The 13847-nt window shown below is 36.5% G+C and overlaps 1 protein-coding gene across 9 annotated transcripts in view; it reads left to right on the top strand.

Annotated features, from left to right (window-relative positions):
* The window catches only part of LOC105320216 (mucin-2), a 34181-nt gene extending 21795 nt beyond the window's left edge, over positions 1-12386 (top strand). For 2 of the 9 annotated variants that reach the window (XM_066068461.1, XM_066068423.1), the window contains 17 exons: positions 62-717; positions 1118-1185; positions 1283-1428; positions 2818-3587; positions 3685-3755; positions 3835-3983; positions 4474-5267; positions 5397-5467; positions 5769-5920; positions 6084-7645; positions 7763-7830; positions 7925-8076; positions 8261-8430; positions 8556-8801; positions 9049-9120; positions 9311-9394; positions 11110-12386. In XM_066068461.1, the coding sequence (XP_065924533.1) occupies positions 62-717; positions 1118-1185; positions 1283-1428; positions 2818-3587; positions 3685-3755; positions 3835-3983; positions 4474-5267; positions 5397-5467; positions 5769-5920; positions 6084-7645; positions 7763-7830; positions 7925-8076; positions 8261-8430; positions 8556-8801; positions 9049-9120; positions 9311-9394; positions 11110-11268 (5390 nt within the window). In that variant the 3' untranslated portion in view covers positions 11269-12386. Of the gene's footprint in view, positions 1-61; positions 718-1117; positions 1186-1282; positions 1429-2817; positions 3588-3684; positions 3756-3834; positions 3984-4473; positions 5268-5396; positions 5468-5768; positions 5921-6083; positions 7646-7762; positions 7831-7924; positions 8077-8260; positions 8431-8555; positions 8802-9048; positions 9121-9310; positions 9395-9648; positions 9677-10079; positions 10107-11109 lie in introns of those variants that run through there. The other 7 variants (XM_066068442.1, XM_066068456.1, XM_066068436.1 and 4 more) reach the window with 7 other exon arrangements.
* The last annotated feature ends 1461 nt before the right edge of the window (positions 12387-13847 follow it).

Raw genomic sequence — 13847 nt, 5'->3', positions numbered from 1 at the left:
TTATAAGTATTCATTTATTAACATGTTTAAATTTATGCTGTCTCTCCTACATTTTCAATAGCATCGTTTGAAGACTTATCACGAGCAAGTCAGGTTTCGTCCTCGCCGTTATTGTCCAGTGTTGCTTCGCTGTCCATATCGCCAACTGATGTTTCAAAATCTGCTTCAAAATCAATATCCATAACACCGACACATGAATCCTCTTATACAGAGTATAGACCAACGGAAGTCTCAACAACTACACCGTCTTCTTCGGAGTTTGATTTATCTTCAGTTTTACCATCAGGGGAACCCTCAGCAACATCCGTTACACACAGCAAAGAACCAGTTTCCGAGAGCCGACTTATCTCTCTAGAAACGAGTCATCTTGTTTTCTCTAGTGTAGTCTCTTCCTCTGTACCTATAGAAACACAGGATATATCTTCCTCTCTGATGGTAACGAGCGCCTCCCCTACAGCACTGGTCTCTGAGATACAACCCACCTCAACAGCAGAAGACAGTTCAACGACGGTCTATGAAACAACATCGTCAGCTTCAGTGACAACAAGGACGCCGCAACCAATATCACAGACAACAACAGCACCAACAACCACAACCTCTGTGCCGCGGCAGATCGTGTCTGGAAAAGTGAGGATGGTCAACCAGCAATGGTTGTCTGAGTACGAGAATACCAACTCGGCCTTGTATCGTATTATATATGAACAAGTTCGGGCTACGGTCAGTATATTTATTTATTTGTTTGCCTATGTATATATAAGAATACCCCGTCCGTAAAACACAACATATGATAATTTTAAATTTGTTTTCCCGTTTAAATGCAAATCAGATACAATATCTAAATAATTTTCAGGAAACTTGTCGTAAAAATATTAATGTTTGAGTGCGGAAATCGTTTTTGAGCTTTACGTTCATATTTTGATAAAATAACTAACACAAAACTCACAATCTACTCCACTTTATTTCTTATAAACACAGTTTAAAAATTTCAGAATATCAACTTAGTCTTCATATGACGAGTACTTTTAAATTATATCAAGTAATAAAAGATGTAAAAATGTAAAATGGTACATGAGAATAAAATACTAATTACATGTAATATAAGACTGTTCTTTTGTAGCTAACGGATGCATACAGCCGAAGTTCTTACGGAAACCGTCTTGTTACCGTGTCTGATATTATCTTTAGGTATGTTTGATCTTTCTGCTTAATATATGAATATTTTTCAACATCCTCCTCCCAAAAATAGCGCGACTATCATTGACTTCCTTCTTCTTTTTGTTAGACCCGGAAGTATTATTGCTGAGTTCAGTGTGACGTTCTCTGGTGAGGAGGAGATCGATCCTGTCTTACTTGACCAGGACATCAACGCTTTTGCGCAGAATCTACCGGAAGAGTTTAGTATTGATCCCGAGTTTACCTCTCACGAAGGTAAGTAGAGAATGTGAAATACAGTGAGACATGCCGCACAAAAAGCGTTAACAATAGTGGACTTCTTGGGCGCTTATCTTTTCTGCCTTTCTGTCTTTTAACAGTTATGTAAATTATAATTACGTTGCTGATAAATGTAATTATAGGGACAGTATTTATCGGAAAATAAGCATTCCTTGACACCACGACATAAAATTGCACACACTGTCATGTCATTTACGCTTTACTTTATTAAGGACATTGTTTACTCAGGGCTTGAGTTCTCAAATTTGGATTGTTATAAAGTTCAATATCATGAGTAAAATTTGTTCTAAACACAAAAAGTATTCATGAAATGAATTATTATTGACACAACATTCGATATTTTTTACTATATAATGGAATTAGGCACAAACAAAGCAAATCAGAGGAAATTCGGACTAAATTTTTTAGATTTTGTTTTTCGCTAAAATATTTTTGGTAGTACTGTAATATTTAAAGTTAAGATTTTATGTTAGTTAACCTAATTTTGCATAGTCTCTGTTGGTTTTATTTCACTATTTCATTTAGTTAACCGTATGGCACACAATGCAAAAATATAAAAAACTAAAAACCCATAAGACACCGTATCTCAAAATTTTAATCATTGATATCATGTGAATGTAATGCCAGCAGAGTAAGGTCAACGTACTTACCTCAATACTATTAATGGTTTTTTATTTACATCATTCATTTTTTTTATAAAATTGAATCAAAAATGGGTAGGAATTTGAAAACTGATAGAGGAAATTCAGACTGATATGTCTTCTTCAGTTTCTCCGGATTGTTTTCACAGACTTCAATAAGCCCAAAATTTGAAGATATTTTACATACTCCTTAGTCAATCATCTGTTATGCTTTTAATTTCTTAAACACTGTCCTGGAATAAATGTGTGCCTGTGCTGGCGGGACACATCTTTCGGTCCCTTTTATAATATTAACACAGGGTAGATTTTTTGGTTAAAACCCGAACATAGCATCAGAATGTAACGCATAATGACAAAGCAATAATAAGTTTATTGTAGAAATTACTGAAATTTTTTACAAATCAGAGAACATAAATGTTTTTGAATGTTTGATTTTAAATTTGAGTTTAATTTGAACGATGTATTTTTTTTTCATGCTTCTGCTTTCAGTTTCCTTCATTTTAATTGCTATCTTATTAAAGTAATATTGTCATGAAAAGAAAAATGAAAATTAAATAGATTCACTGTTTTATGTTTTTGTAAAATATCAGTTTTCTTCGACGTTGATTAAATCAAGAAGTCTGCTAATACTGAACAGCAACCGCACAATTACAAATGTATATCTAAAATGAGATTATTTTAAGGACTTGATACTCTGCCTTAAAATATTGTTTTAATCCAACAGCATTGACCACTGCTTCCACCTTGCCATTCACAACAGCTGCACCGACCACAGCTGCACCGACAACAGCTGCACCTACAACAGCTGCACCGACAACATCTGCACCGACAACAACTGCACCGACAACAACTGCACCGACAACATTAGCTGTTACAACTCCGTCCAGCACCACAGCTCCAGTTACCCACGATCCAACAGAAAAACCAGAAACAACCGAGAAAACAACCATTCCGGTTACGACGGAAAAAGCGACCCCTTCTTCTGGTTCCTTTTCATCTACGGACTCGGTAACAACACCCTACCTCGCAACCACGGAGGAAATCAGGACATTGAACCAGACAACACAGACTCCTGTGTCAGACACGGTCACATCGACTACAGGACCGACAACTCTGCACCCAGTCACAACACAGACTGTTATTACTGGTAGCCAGGAAACTAACGCAACAACAAAGTCCTACACAACAAGCAATGTACAACAAACTACTCCTGATATAACAAAGCTCTCAACAGAGGCCGAAACAAGACCACCGACAACAACGACGGTAATACCGACAACAACACCAACAACAACGACAGCAATACCGACAACAACTACAGTGATACCTACAATAACGACTACAAAACCGACAACAACGGTGGGGACAACGGAGCCTCAAATCACCCGGGTATTTCAGGTGGAACTCCGCATTCTGAACGAGCAGTGGGTGCCGGAGTACGCCGTGACAGGGTCTTTAGAGTATGAAAACCTGACTAGTGAATACAAAGCCATCGTAAGTAATGAGTATAATATGGTATAAATCAACTAAAGAATACTCTTGAACTGACATAACAAATTACTGGAGAATGATTTTTTCTTTCTGTTTTTAGCTTTATTCTGTCTACGATTTTGATGCAAACTATATGGAACGATTTTTGGAGATCTCAAATTTGCAATTCAGGTAATTGAAACAATTTTAGTTATTCAAGAAATATTTTTTTTTTTCATTTGTGTAGTCTTGGTACTCATTCTCATTACAGACAAGGAAGCCTCATCATATCCTACACTGTGACGTACCTAGGACGCGACCCTATAAATACCAAGGATCTTGACGACGCGATAAATCAGGCCTTTACTTCTGGAAATTTCCCCAACGCAGTAATTGACCAAAGTTTTACCTCACATCAAGGTAAACCTTCGTTTGTTACCCCCTGCTCTCATTACTTATCTGATTGAATATAGCATCCTGTTGTAATCATTTTGCGTTTTAATGATAAATGCTGGAAGAACTAGTGATTAAATCCAATGAATTGTGAGAATGCATGCTTTGAGAAGTTATAGTTTATGATTACATTTGTTTAATGACTGCCTGATTCATTAACATATTTTCTAGACACAAATCAAAGAATAAGACATATGTCTATAAAATATTTTTGAAGACATATTTTAAAAGTCTATTAATCTAACTCAATTTGGTTGTCATTAATCATAAGGCATGATCATAGATTTCTTTACATTTGTCACAATAATTTGCAACTTAAACGTATTTTTTTTTCATTTTATTTTCTAATTAATGTAATTAAAACCTTTTGAATAAATAACGTACTTGTTTGTACTATGTAGGAATAGTTCACGATTTCTTGTTTAAATATCATAAAATACCAAATTCAAATTTGCAGAATTATTTTTTGATGTCTCCACCACACCACAAACTACTGATTTTACCCCAACAACTAAAATGACAACACAAGAGAAGACAGGTATATCACTTACATCAACAACAGAAAAAACAGAAAGTCGAACAACATCGGCTCCAGACACAGACACCACACTACAACACACCACTGAAGTCAAGACTACTGTAACCAACAATCCATTGGCCAATACAACCCAGCATGTGACAACAGAGTCTATTACAACACCACGTGTGACAACAGAATCAGTTACAACACCACGTGTGACAACAGAATCCATTACAACACCAATTGTGACAACAGAATCAGTTACAACGCCACGTGTGACAACAGAGTCAATAACAACACCGCACGTGACAACAGAGTCCATTACAACACCACACGTGACAACAGAGTCCATTACAACATCGCACGTGACAACAGAGACCATTACAACACCGCATGTGACAACAGAGTCCATTTTAACACTGCACGTGACAACAGAGTCCATTACAACACCACACGTGACAACAGAGTCCATTACAACACCGCACGTGACAACAGAGTCCATTACAACACCGCACGTGACAACAGAGTCCATTACAACACCGCACGTGACAACAGAGTCCATTACAACACCAATTTTAACAACTGATCAAATGTCGAGTTCAACAGAGGGTTCTGTGGTTCTCCAGGACTTTGAAGTGACTATTAGGGTTGTTACTGAGGAGTGGAATCCTTTATACGCAGACCAATCAAGTCAGTTCTACACAAACCTGTCTATTGCTTACTATACATTTGTAAGTATAAAAGCAATGATTTGCCTTTTGCGTATTTTTTTAAAAAATTTAATTAACTCTATGTATCAATCTTTTATCAAATATTAGACCAATAATGGATTTATCTTTCGTATTATTTTCTATTTTAAGCTTTTCGATACATACTCTCTTGGTGTTTATGCTGACCGTTTTGAGGGAATCACTGAAGGGCTCAGATTCAGGTACTTGAACTTTTCTTACCAAGCTATGAAACCAAACTGTTTGCATATTTACTTTTCTTAAGAGAACATTTTATATGATTTGTCGGAATAAAAACTGTTTTAATTAAACCTACTAAAATCAGTGCATTAATAAAAAAAAGCTTCTTCAAAATCCTCTTCACTTCTTTAAATGTAAGTAAACCCAAGCATCGGGTAAATGGGGTGAGATGATGACCTTCACTGTTGTTGTTCTGTATGTTGTTGACCTGTAGCATTCTGTATGTTGTTGACCTGTAGCCTTCTGTATATTGTTGACCTGTAGCCCGGGGAGTGTCATCATGAACTTCGTGGTCACTTTCCTTGGCGGCGAGGAGGTGGACGTATCGCTGCTCAACGATGACGTCAACCAGGCCTTCAAAGATGGATTCTTTGGACCAGACGTAATGATTGATCCCCTGTTCACCTCTCACAAAAGTATGATAGCTTTTCTGTCATATCGTTTCATCAAGATTATGTTGGATTTTATTTTAAATCAAGTTCAGGATTTACGGTTTGCAATTGCATCTTAATGTTTAGAGCATTCAGTTCAGCAAGCACCATCTGATTTTCAAATCAATATAATATTATATTTTTAAAGGAATTACACTCTTCTCGACAACACCATCTGTTGTTATACCAACAACGAGAAGTTCAACCACTCTAGTAATTTCCACGACTCAAGCATCAACAACTCAAGCTCAAACCACAGATAAAGCACCAGTAACAACTCAAGTTCCAACTACAACTCAAACATCAATAACCACACACGTTCCAATGACTACTGAAGCTCCATCCACTACAATAACTACAACAACCATTCAAACTCAAACATCACAACAGCCAACAACCACCCAAGATTTAATATCCATGACACAAACCTCAACGCCTAAAGCTCTAACGACAACTCAAGCTCCAACAACCACTCAATCATCAACAACCACTCAAGTTCCAATTTCAATAACGCTAACTTCAACAACTCAAACTTCGACAACAACTCAAGCTTCAACACCCACACAAGCTCCAACAAAAACTGAAGCACTTACAACCCCTGGAGCTCCAACGACAACACAAGCTGAAACAACTACTCAAGATCCATCAACAACAACAACATCAACAACAACTGAGGCTCCAATTACAACTCAACCCCTAACAACCACTAAAGCTGCATCAACCACAACTAACATGCCAACAACAACTGAGGCTCTAACAACAACTCAAGCTCCTACAACAAATCAACGTTCAACAACCTCAGAAGCCCTACCAACAACTCAACCTTCAACAACCACACAAGCTCCTATAACCACACAAGCTCCAACAACAAATCAACTTCCAACAACAACTACGGCTCCAACAACCACACAAGCACCAACAACAACTCAGGCTCCAACAACTACACAAGCACCACCAACAACTCAGGCTCCAACAACCACACAAGCACCAACAACAACTCAGGCTCCAACAACCACACAAGCACCAACAACAACTCAGGCTCCAACAACCACACAAGCAACAACAACAACTCAGGCTCCAACAACAACACAAGCACCAACAACAACTCAGGCTCCAGCAACCACACAAGCACCAACAACAACTCAGGCTCCAACAACCACACAAGCACCAACAACAACTCAGGCTCCAACAACCACACAAGCACCAACAACAACTCAGGCTCCAACAACTACACAAGCACCAACAACAACTCAATTTCCAACAACCACACAAGCAATAACAACAACTCAGGCTCCAACAACAACACAAGCACCAACAACAACTCAGGCTCCAGCAACCACACAAGCACCAACAACAACTCAAGCTCCAACAACCACACAAGCAAAAACAACAACTCAGACTCCAACAACCACACAAGCAACAACAACAACTCAGGCTCCAACAACAACACAAGCACCAACAACAACTCAGGCTCCAGCAACCACACAAGCACCAACAACAACTCAGGCTCCATCAACCACACCCGCACCAACAACAACTCAACCTCCATCAACGACAGGAGCCCCAACAACCATAGTTTCAACGACTGATCCTGTTATATCACAAGTTATTAATGCTTCACTGAAAATTACAAGCCAGACTTGGAATTCCAAGCTTTCTGACATAGATTCTGCAGAATATCTGACGCTGAAAGATACCATATATCAAAAGGTCTGTAAATTGGACGTTTTTAACTGCTTAGTATTCAAATAAAGTACTTGTTGAAGTTGAAAACACTGCATCATTTCATTTTTTTTTCTCTATTGTAACAAAATGTTTCTTTTTCAGCTTTTAGCAGTTTACAAAAACAGTATCTACAAAGACCGAGTCATTGATATTGTGAACATAACATTCAGGTAAGGTCCAAAATAATTTCAAAATATCTCTTGTTTTTAATTCTGTCACTAACTTATGCTATGTTTAAATATTTCTTTCATTCTCTTTTTACAGAGAAGGCAGTGTAATTGTGGATTACTCAGTACAGTTTACAGAAAATGACTCTGTTCCCTTGGAGCAACTGAATTCCATTGTCAGTTCCGCCGTCAGTAACGACGCGTTTGGGCCTGACGTTATAATAGATCCTGCATCAATTTCGCACAACAGTACGTATTGCAGAAAAAGTAACATTAAATAACTACATATTATGTATATTTATATCATAACATATAATTGTTTTATCACAGAGTAACATACATTTATTTGTCCCGATATCTATATTTATGGAAATCGAGTACGTTATAATATTGTGTTCATTTGAAACAAATACCATGTCTACTTCGTCCACAGAAATTCCCTATATTCCCACATCTACTACTGAAGAATCAACGGCCTTACCCGAGTCGACCACTGAACTTCCGGTCACGCGCAGTGACTTCATGGTACCTAACTGGGGGATCGCCGTGATCGTGTGTGGAGCCGTGGTGCTGGTCTTCCTTCTTGCCATGATCTGTGTCTTGGTAGGCCGAATATGTTTATAAGGGAAAAATTATATTGATATAACCTATATATAAAATTTTAAAAGTGTTTAAATTATATCAAATTGCTCTCAATTCTGTAAAAATGAATTATTTCTAATATTTAGTGTTCGAGGAGACACACGAAACAGAAATACCGTATGCCTGAAGACCCGGATGACATTGGCTATATTCGAAAGTCGAATGGAAGTGAGTTTGCTTACGATAACAATATTCCAAAAGAAACTATGACGGTAGACGAGGAAATAAAAGCTCCCAACCAGGTGTACCATCTGAAGACATCGGACCTTCAGCAAAATGCAGGACAAGAACTCCAGAAAAATGGAAATACGCAGGCGCAAGACGATAATACGGTACGCCTGAAATACATAATGCATCAACCTTTAATCCGTGTTATTTGTAATTATATATTTATCTATACTGTTTCAAAAATTGATCTTGCATATTTATTGAAGTGAATGTAAATTACTGACACAAAGTCAAAAGGATCAAACACAAGTTCTGAAACTTAATGAGCATAAAAAACAAATGCATCTAATACCGTTTATATAAACCCCTACATTGCTTTTGAAATCACCTACTAAACCATATCTGTTGTAGACCAATTTCTTCGGTACAGAGGAATTTCAAGTTGATGAAATGCATGAGCCAGGCCCAATAAGTTCTGATGAGGTCATTAACAAAAAAGTTCTTATTATATATTTGACGTGTATTATACTAATGCAAAAAATAGTAATCAAAATGGATCTGCTTCATAAAACTAAAAAAAAAAATGATGAAATATTTCACATTAGGATAACTCACAAATTCCTGTATAAGATACATAAATGTATTTCTAATCCTGCGCCCCTTGTCCATTTAGATTCAGCTACAGATCACAGATAACAATACAGCAGCCTCGCCCCCCGCCCGCCCCGGGGAGGAATCCGAGCCCAGCGAGGGGGAGGTGAATACTATATACTCTTGTTGATTCTATCTCAAATGCAAAGGAAAAAAAATAGAATTCATTCGTATTATAACTAAATATAGTAATTTTTTTTAACTTAAATCATTATCATATGTCATGAAATAGATTAACTAAATCAGTACTTGCTCATTTGATTGGCAAGGACTTGCCATTACTATACTGAATGTTACGTTACTGAATGTTACGTTCCTGAATGTTACGTTACTGAAAGTTACGTCTGTGTTCCTTTTTAGCGACTAGAACTAGAGGATCATTTGTAGAGTAAGTGGTGTCCCCCTGAGTGTTCACGAGTGTTCTCTAATTATAACCTCTTCTTCTCTCTTTTCACCCTCTCCCATTAAATTCTTTTCTTCTCTCTTTCGTCATCATGACACCCGTTTCACTTATGTACCAACACCAACACAAGCGAAACAAATAAAATCAAAATACGATCATTTAGGACGACGTATTGATATAAACAAACACAGTAACAGTGTTGTGATTTAGAATACACAGCTATAAACAGTGATTAACGCCTTATATGAACGTACCGACATTGGAAACAATTTGAAATAAAAATCAGTTTTCGAGAGTAAAACAGAGCTAGCCGTGGCCCGCGGGCCTCTTATTCAAAAAAAGATAAACATACCCTTTCAATAGTGTCAACTTTTATTTATTTCATTAGAAAGCAAAAACTACAGAGTTTTGAAAAGTAAGTATACAGGCTGATCTTTGACGCTCAATATCTATCCACGTATACTTCTACTAATGAACTTAATTCCACAACTGCGCATTATACACAACTAATCATGAGTTATTGCATGCTTTTTTCATTTTTTTTTTGCTATTTAAGACTTACCTGTATATGTAACTAGTTAGTGGACTTCTTCTAAAACAGGCTTTGTGTACATGTATATGTAACTATTTATTGGACTTGTTCGAAAAAAGCTCTGTGTACATGTACTTAATAGTCGGAACCAATTCAAAAAGCCTTTTTCGTATTTTATTTTACAACTCATTTAAAGTTAAAAAAAAAAAGTCAGCTAGTGTATATATATCTTTAACACAACAGGTTAACACACACACAGGTTAACTGTTTTGTTGGGGTTTTTTTTTCGTTTCAGCTGATCAAGCCCTCAGTTTATATGAATCCTAGTAATATGACTTAATTAATTGATGAGGTTAATCACAGATACAATTAAACATCAAATGAAGTTACACATTGTTATATAATTAACCTCTTGAAGCTGTATCAATAATTTTACTCTTGCTTTCTGTGTCCTTGTACAATTCACACTCTATACTATAGTGTGCCGCACTTTGCTGTAGCATTCTTTTGTTATAAGGTTGATTTAATTCAGCTTCTGAAGCACATTGAATACATCTGTATCACCGTACGCTTACTCACCGCAGCGCTGCTGTAAGTCGGGTTATTTATCCTCAGTCAGGGAGATGGAACTATTTAATCAACAATGAAATATAAAGGTCTACTAATGAACGCTTTATGCTATATATTTTATCATTTTTGCAGCATGCTTTTTTTTCTATATACATATTTATTTTGAAAATAATTAATACGATGCAGAAATGCAGTTTGACCGATAATTGATTCTAGAAAATAGAAAGAGAGAAATATGAAGAGGGGTGGATGTTTCCAACACGTTTCCATGACGTCATTATGGCTTGGTTCTGATTGACCTATTTTTCGTTGACAGGCTACGGTCATCGACACGGATAGCGTCACAGAGAGCATGGGAAAGGCTCAGAGTGAAGTGGAATCTTTGGACTTAGATGAAAACATGTTCGAATCCCTCAAAGAATTTCCAAGAACTAATTACGATGAAAAACAAGATGTTTGGCAAACGCACCTATAGATCACGTGACTTGATTGGTTCCATCATTTTATGAAGCTTCCAAAGATTAGCAGCATGTTTACATGAGTCGGGAATTTGATCACGAATTCTGTGTAACTTTGACAGAGATTCTCCGTATAACATTCGCTTGCTAATATGAGCGATAGACTTTTGTGCCCCTATGTAATAGTTCCCTATCATGTTCTGTTCAGTGTTTTGTTCCTCCATTTTGATATTATTACTTTTTTATTTATATGCATTACATGTGTGACATATAATCAAAACTTGGAGATTACTGCATTATTTACGGATTTGAATATATCTTTATTTTTGTATTGTCGTGTTCACCGGGATCTACCTGTCTGTCTGTCTGTCGGGGGAGGGCATACTTCTAATGATTATGAATGTGGAATATATGGATTGTGTCAGGAATGTGTGTCAGACAGTATGTACATAAGATGATTCGTTGACAGAGACAGTGCTGTGTGATGACTGTATGATATGTGACGTTCTCCACAATGTCTCAGTTCCCTTGACAGCTAGTCGCACACTCGGAGGACGACTGTCGTCTGGTGAGCACGTTTTTGTAACTATTGTGACTGTCTCCGTTTTTTTCGTCTCACTAGGATCACGTGTCTTATGTCAAGTGTCTCGATATGTGGTTATGTTTAAACAGATAAAGGACGCTTATAAACGGCAAAGAGATTAGAATTATGGATTCTCCGAAATGACTTTTATTTACGTTTTGCACTGGGCATTCATTACAGAGACATAGGTGGGGCCAGCTGGGTCCACGCTTTGTGGTCTGTGTAGCATTATTGTACTGTCTACCTATGCAAATATTATCTCATTGTCTATTGAAGCAATACATGAGTCAGGGTATAAAAATGACGTCATTTATCCATTGTCATAAATTTACAACGATAAAATGTGCTATGTCATGGTACGCTAATCCCTAAGATAGAATATGACTATAATGTATTTTTTGTGAGAATGGAAAATGTATATATGAATTTGAATATAATGCTGCTTTTATTTATATGATTTGTATACCTTTGCGTGCATGTGAACTCAATGAGATTTCATCTTTATATTTATACACCGAGGTTTAAATATTGATTATAAAGAATATAATTACATACTGTGGTTTTTGTTTCCTTATCACATAGCGTTTGAGATTAATTATCTTCAGTATTTAAATTTACAGGGTGTTTCTCAAGAAATTCATATCATTTAGTATTGATAAGTTTGACGAGATATTAGCGCTTCTCTACTGTTCTAATGTTAACACTATTAATAGAAAGGAATTTCCAAAATTAACACTGTCAACCAAATGTAAAGTTATGGCAGTTTATTGTAAGCAAACAAAATTCAACTTTATAAATATTAAAATGAAAAGTTTAACATTAGAAAAATTAACAATACGCATTAATTCACGAAAAAGAAAATTAACTGCATTCTCAAGATTTCTTCTGCTTGAGACTACGATGAACATTTATAGTGAGGCTGGCTGTTCCAGGAATAATTATAATTAATACCGGTATATAGGCCGATACACTTTCACGGTAACACTGCTCTTTAAATTTCTTTACGATGAGTGTACACACGTATTTGATCTGCAATCAGAATAAAGCTTCGTAAAATTAAGCTATGGGTAGTGCATCAACTCCTTCAGCGTATTCCAAGTGGCAGATGAATTCATTTCTTGAGTCAAATTATGTTTTTCTACATAAATTTTCTATCCGTCATGTTACCGAACAAAGAACCTTGCTTTTAGAACTTTCAGTCCTTTGATTTTGGTAAGGAAACTCGAAGGATTTTATACCGGTCCACAATAGGAATACATAAACAGAACCATTTTAACAAGGCCTTGGACGTTCAATAGGATGTAACTATCTATTTTTTGCGGCAAAACTAGTTAAAATGACGCGCTGATTTCAAACGAAATATACACCGATTGCGTAGTCTTATCTCAAAAGCCACCCAATTCTTGTTGATTTCAAAGAGCCATGGAGTGGCCAGCAATTAAAATAGACAGGTCTATGTCACGTCGCCGATTGACACAACTACCCACAGTCCAAGCTCCTGTTAAAATGGTTCTAATACTTGAATGACAATGCAGAGGCCATAGCACACCATGACATTCTTTAAATCATTTTATGGTATATAAATACAATATAAAATTAATGATTGTCTTTAACAGTTTAATGCCTTATTATTCATTTCTATAAAACAAGCTCGTATTTTATGATTTTTTTTCTTCACATTATATAAATAGTGCCTGTTTGGGAGGGTAACAGTTGAAATTGACACCCCGAGAAAACCATTGTCAACCGACGCGAAGCGGAGGTTGACAATGATTTTCGAGGGGTGTCAATTTCAACTGTTATCCTCCCAAACAGGCACTATTTATTTTGTTATACTGAATGTCTTAATTTTTAAGAAAATTTCACTTCTTTTATAAAGGAATGATGTGAATTCAACAGCGAACAGTACGCGCATAATTTTCGCGCATGTAACAATTTTTAATGTTACCCGTTGCTAAGTGCGTTGCTAACGCTGAGGGTAATAGAAAGGATTATGAACTGCGTCTTAACCAA

Source organism: Magallana gigas, chromosome 1 (assembly GCF_963853765.1).
Source record: "Magallana gigas chromosome 1, xbMagGiga1.1, whole genome shotgun sequence".
In the NCBI taxonomy this organism is placed as follows: domain Eukaryota; kingdom Metazoa; phylum Mollusca; class Bivalvia; order Ostreida; family Ostreidae; genus Magallana; species Magallana gigas.
This window is presented reverse-complemented; position numbering and strand designations above follow the sequence as displayed.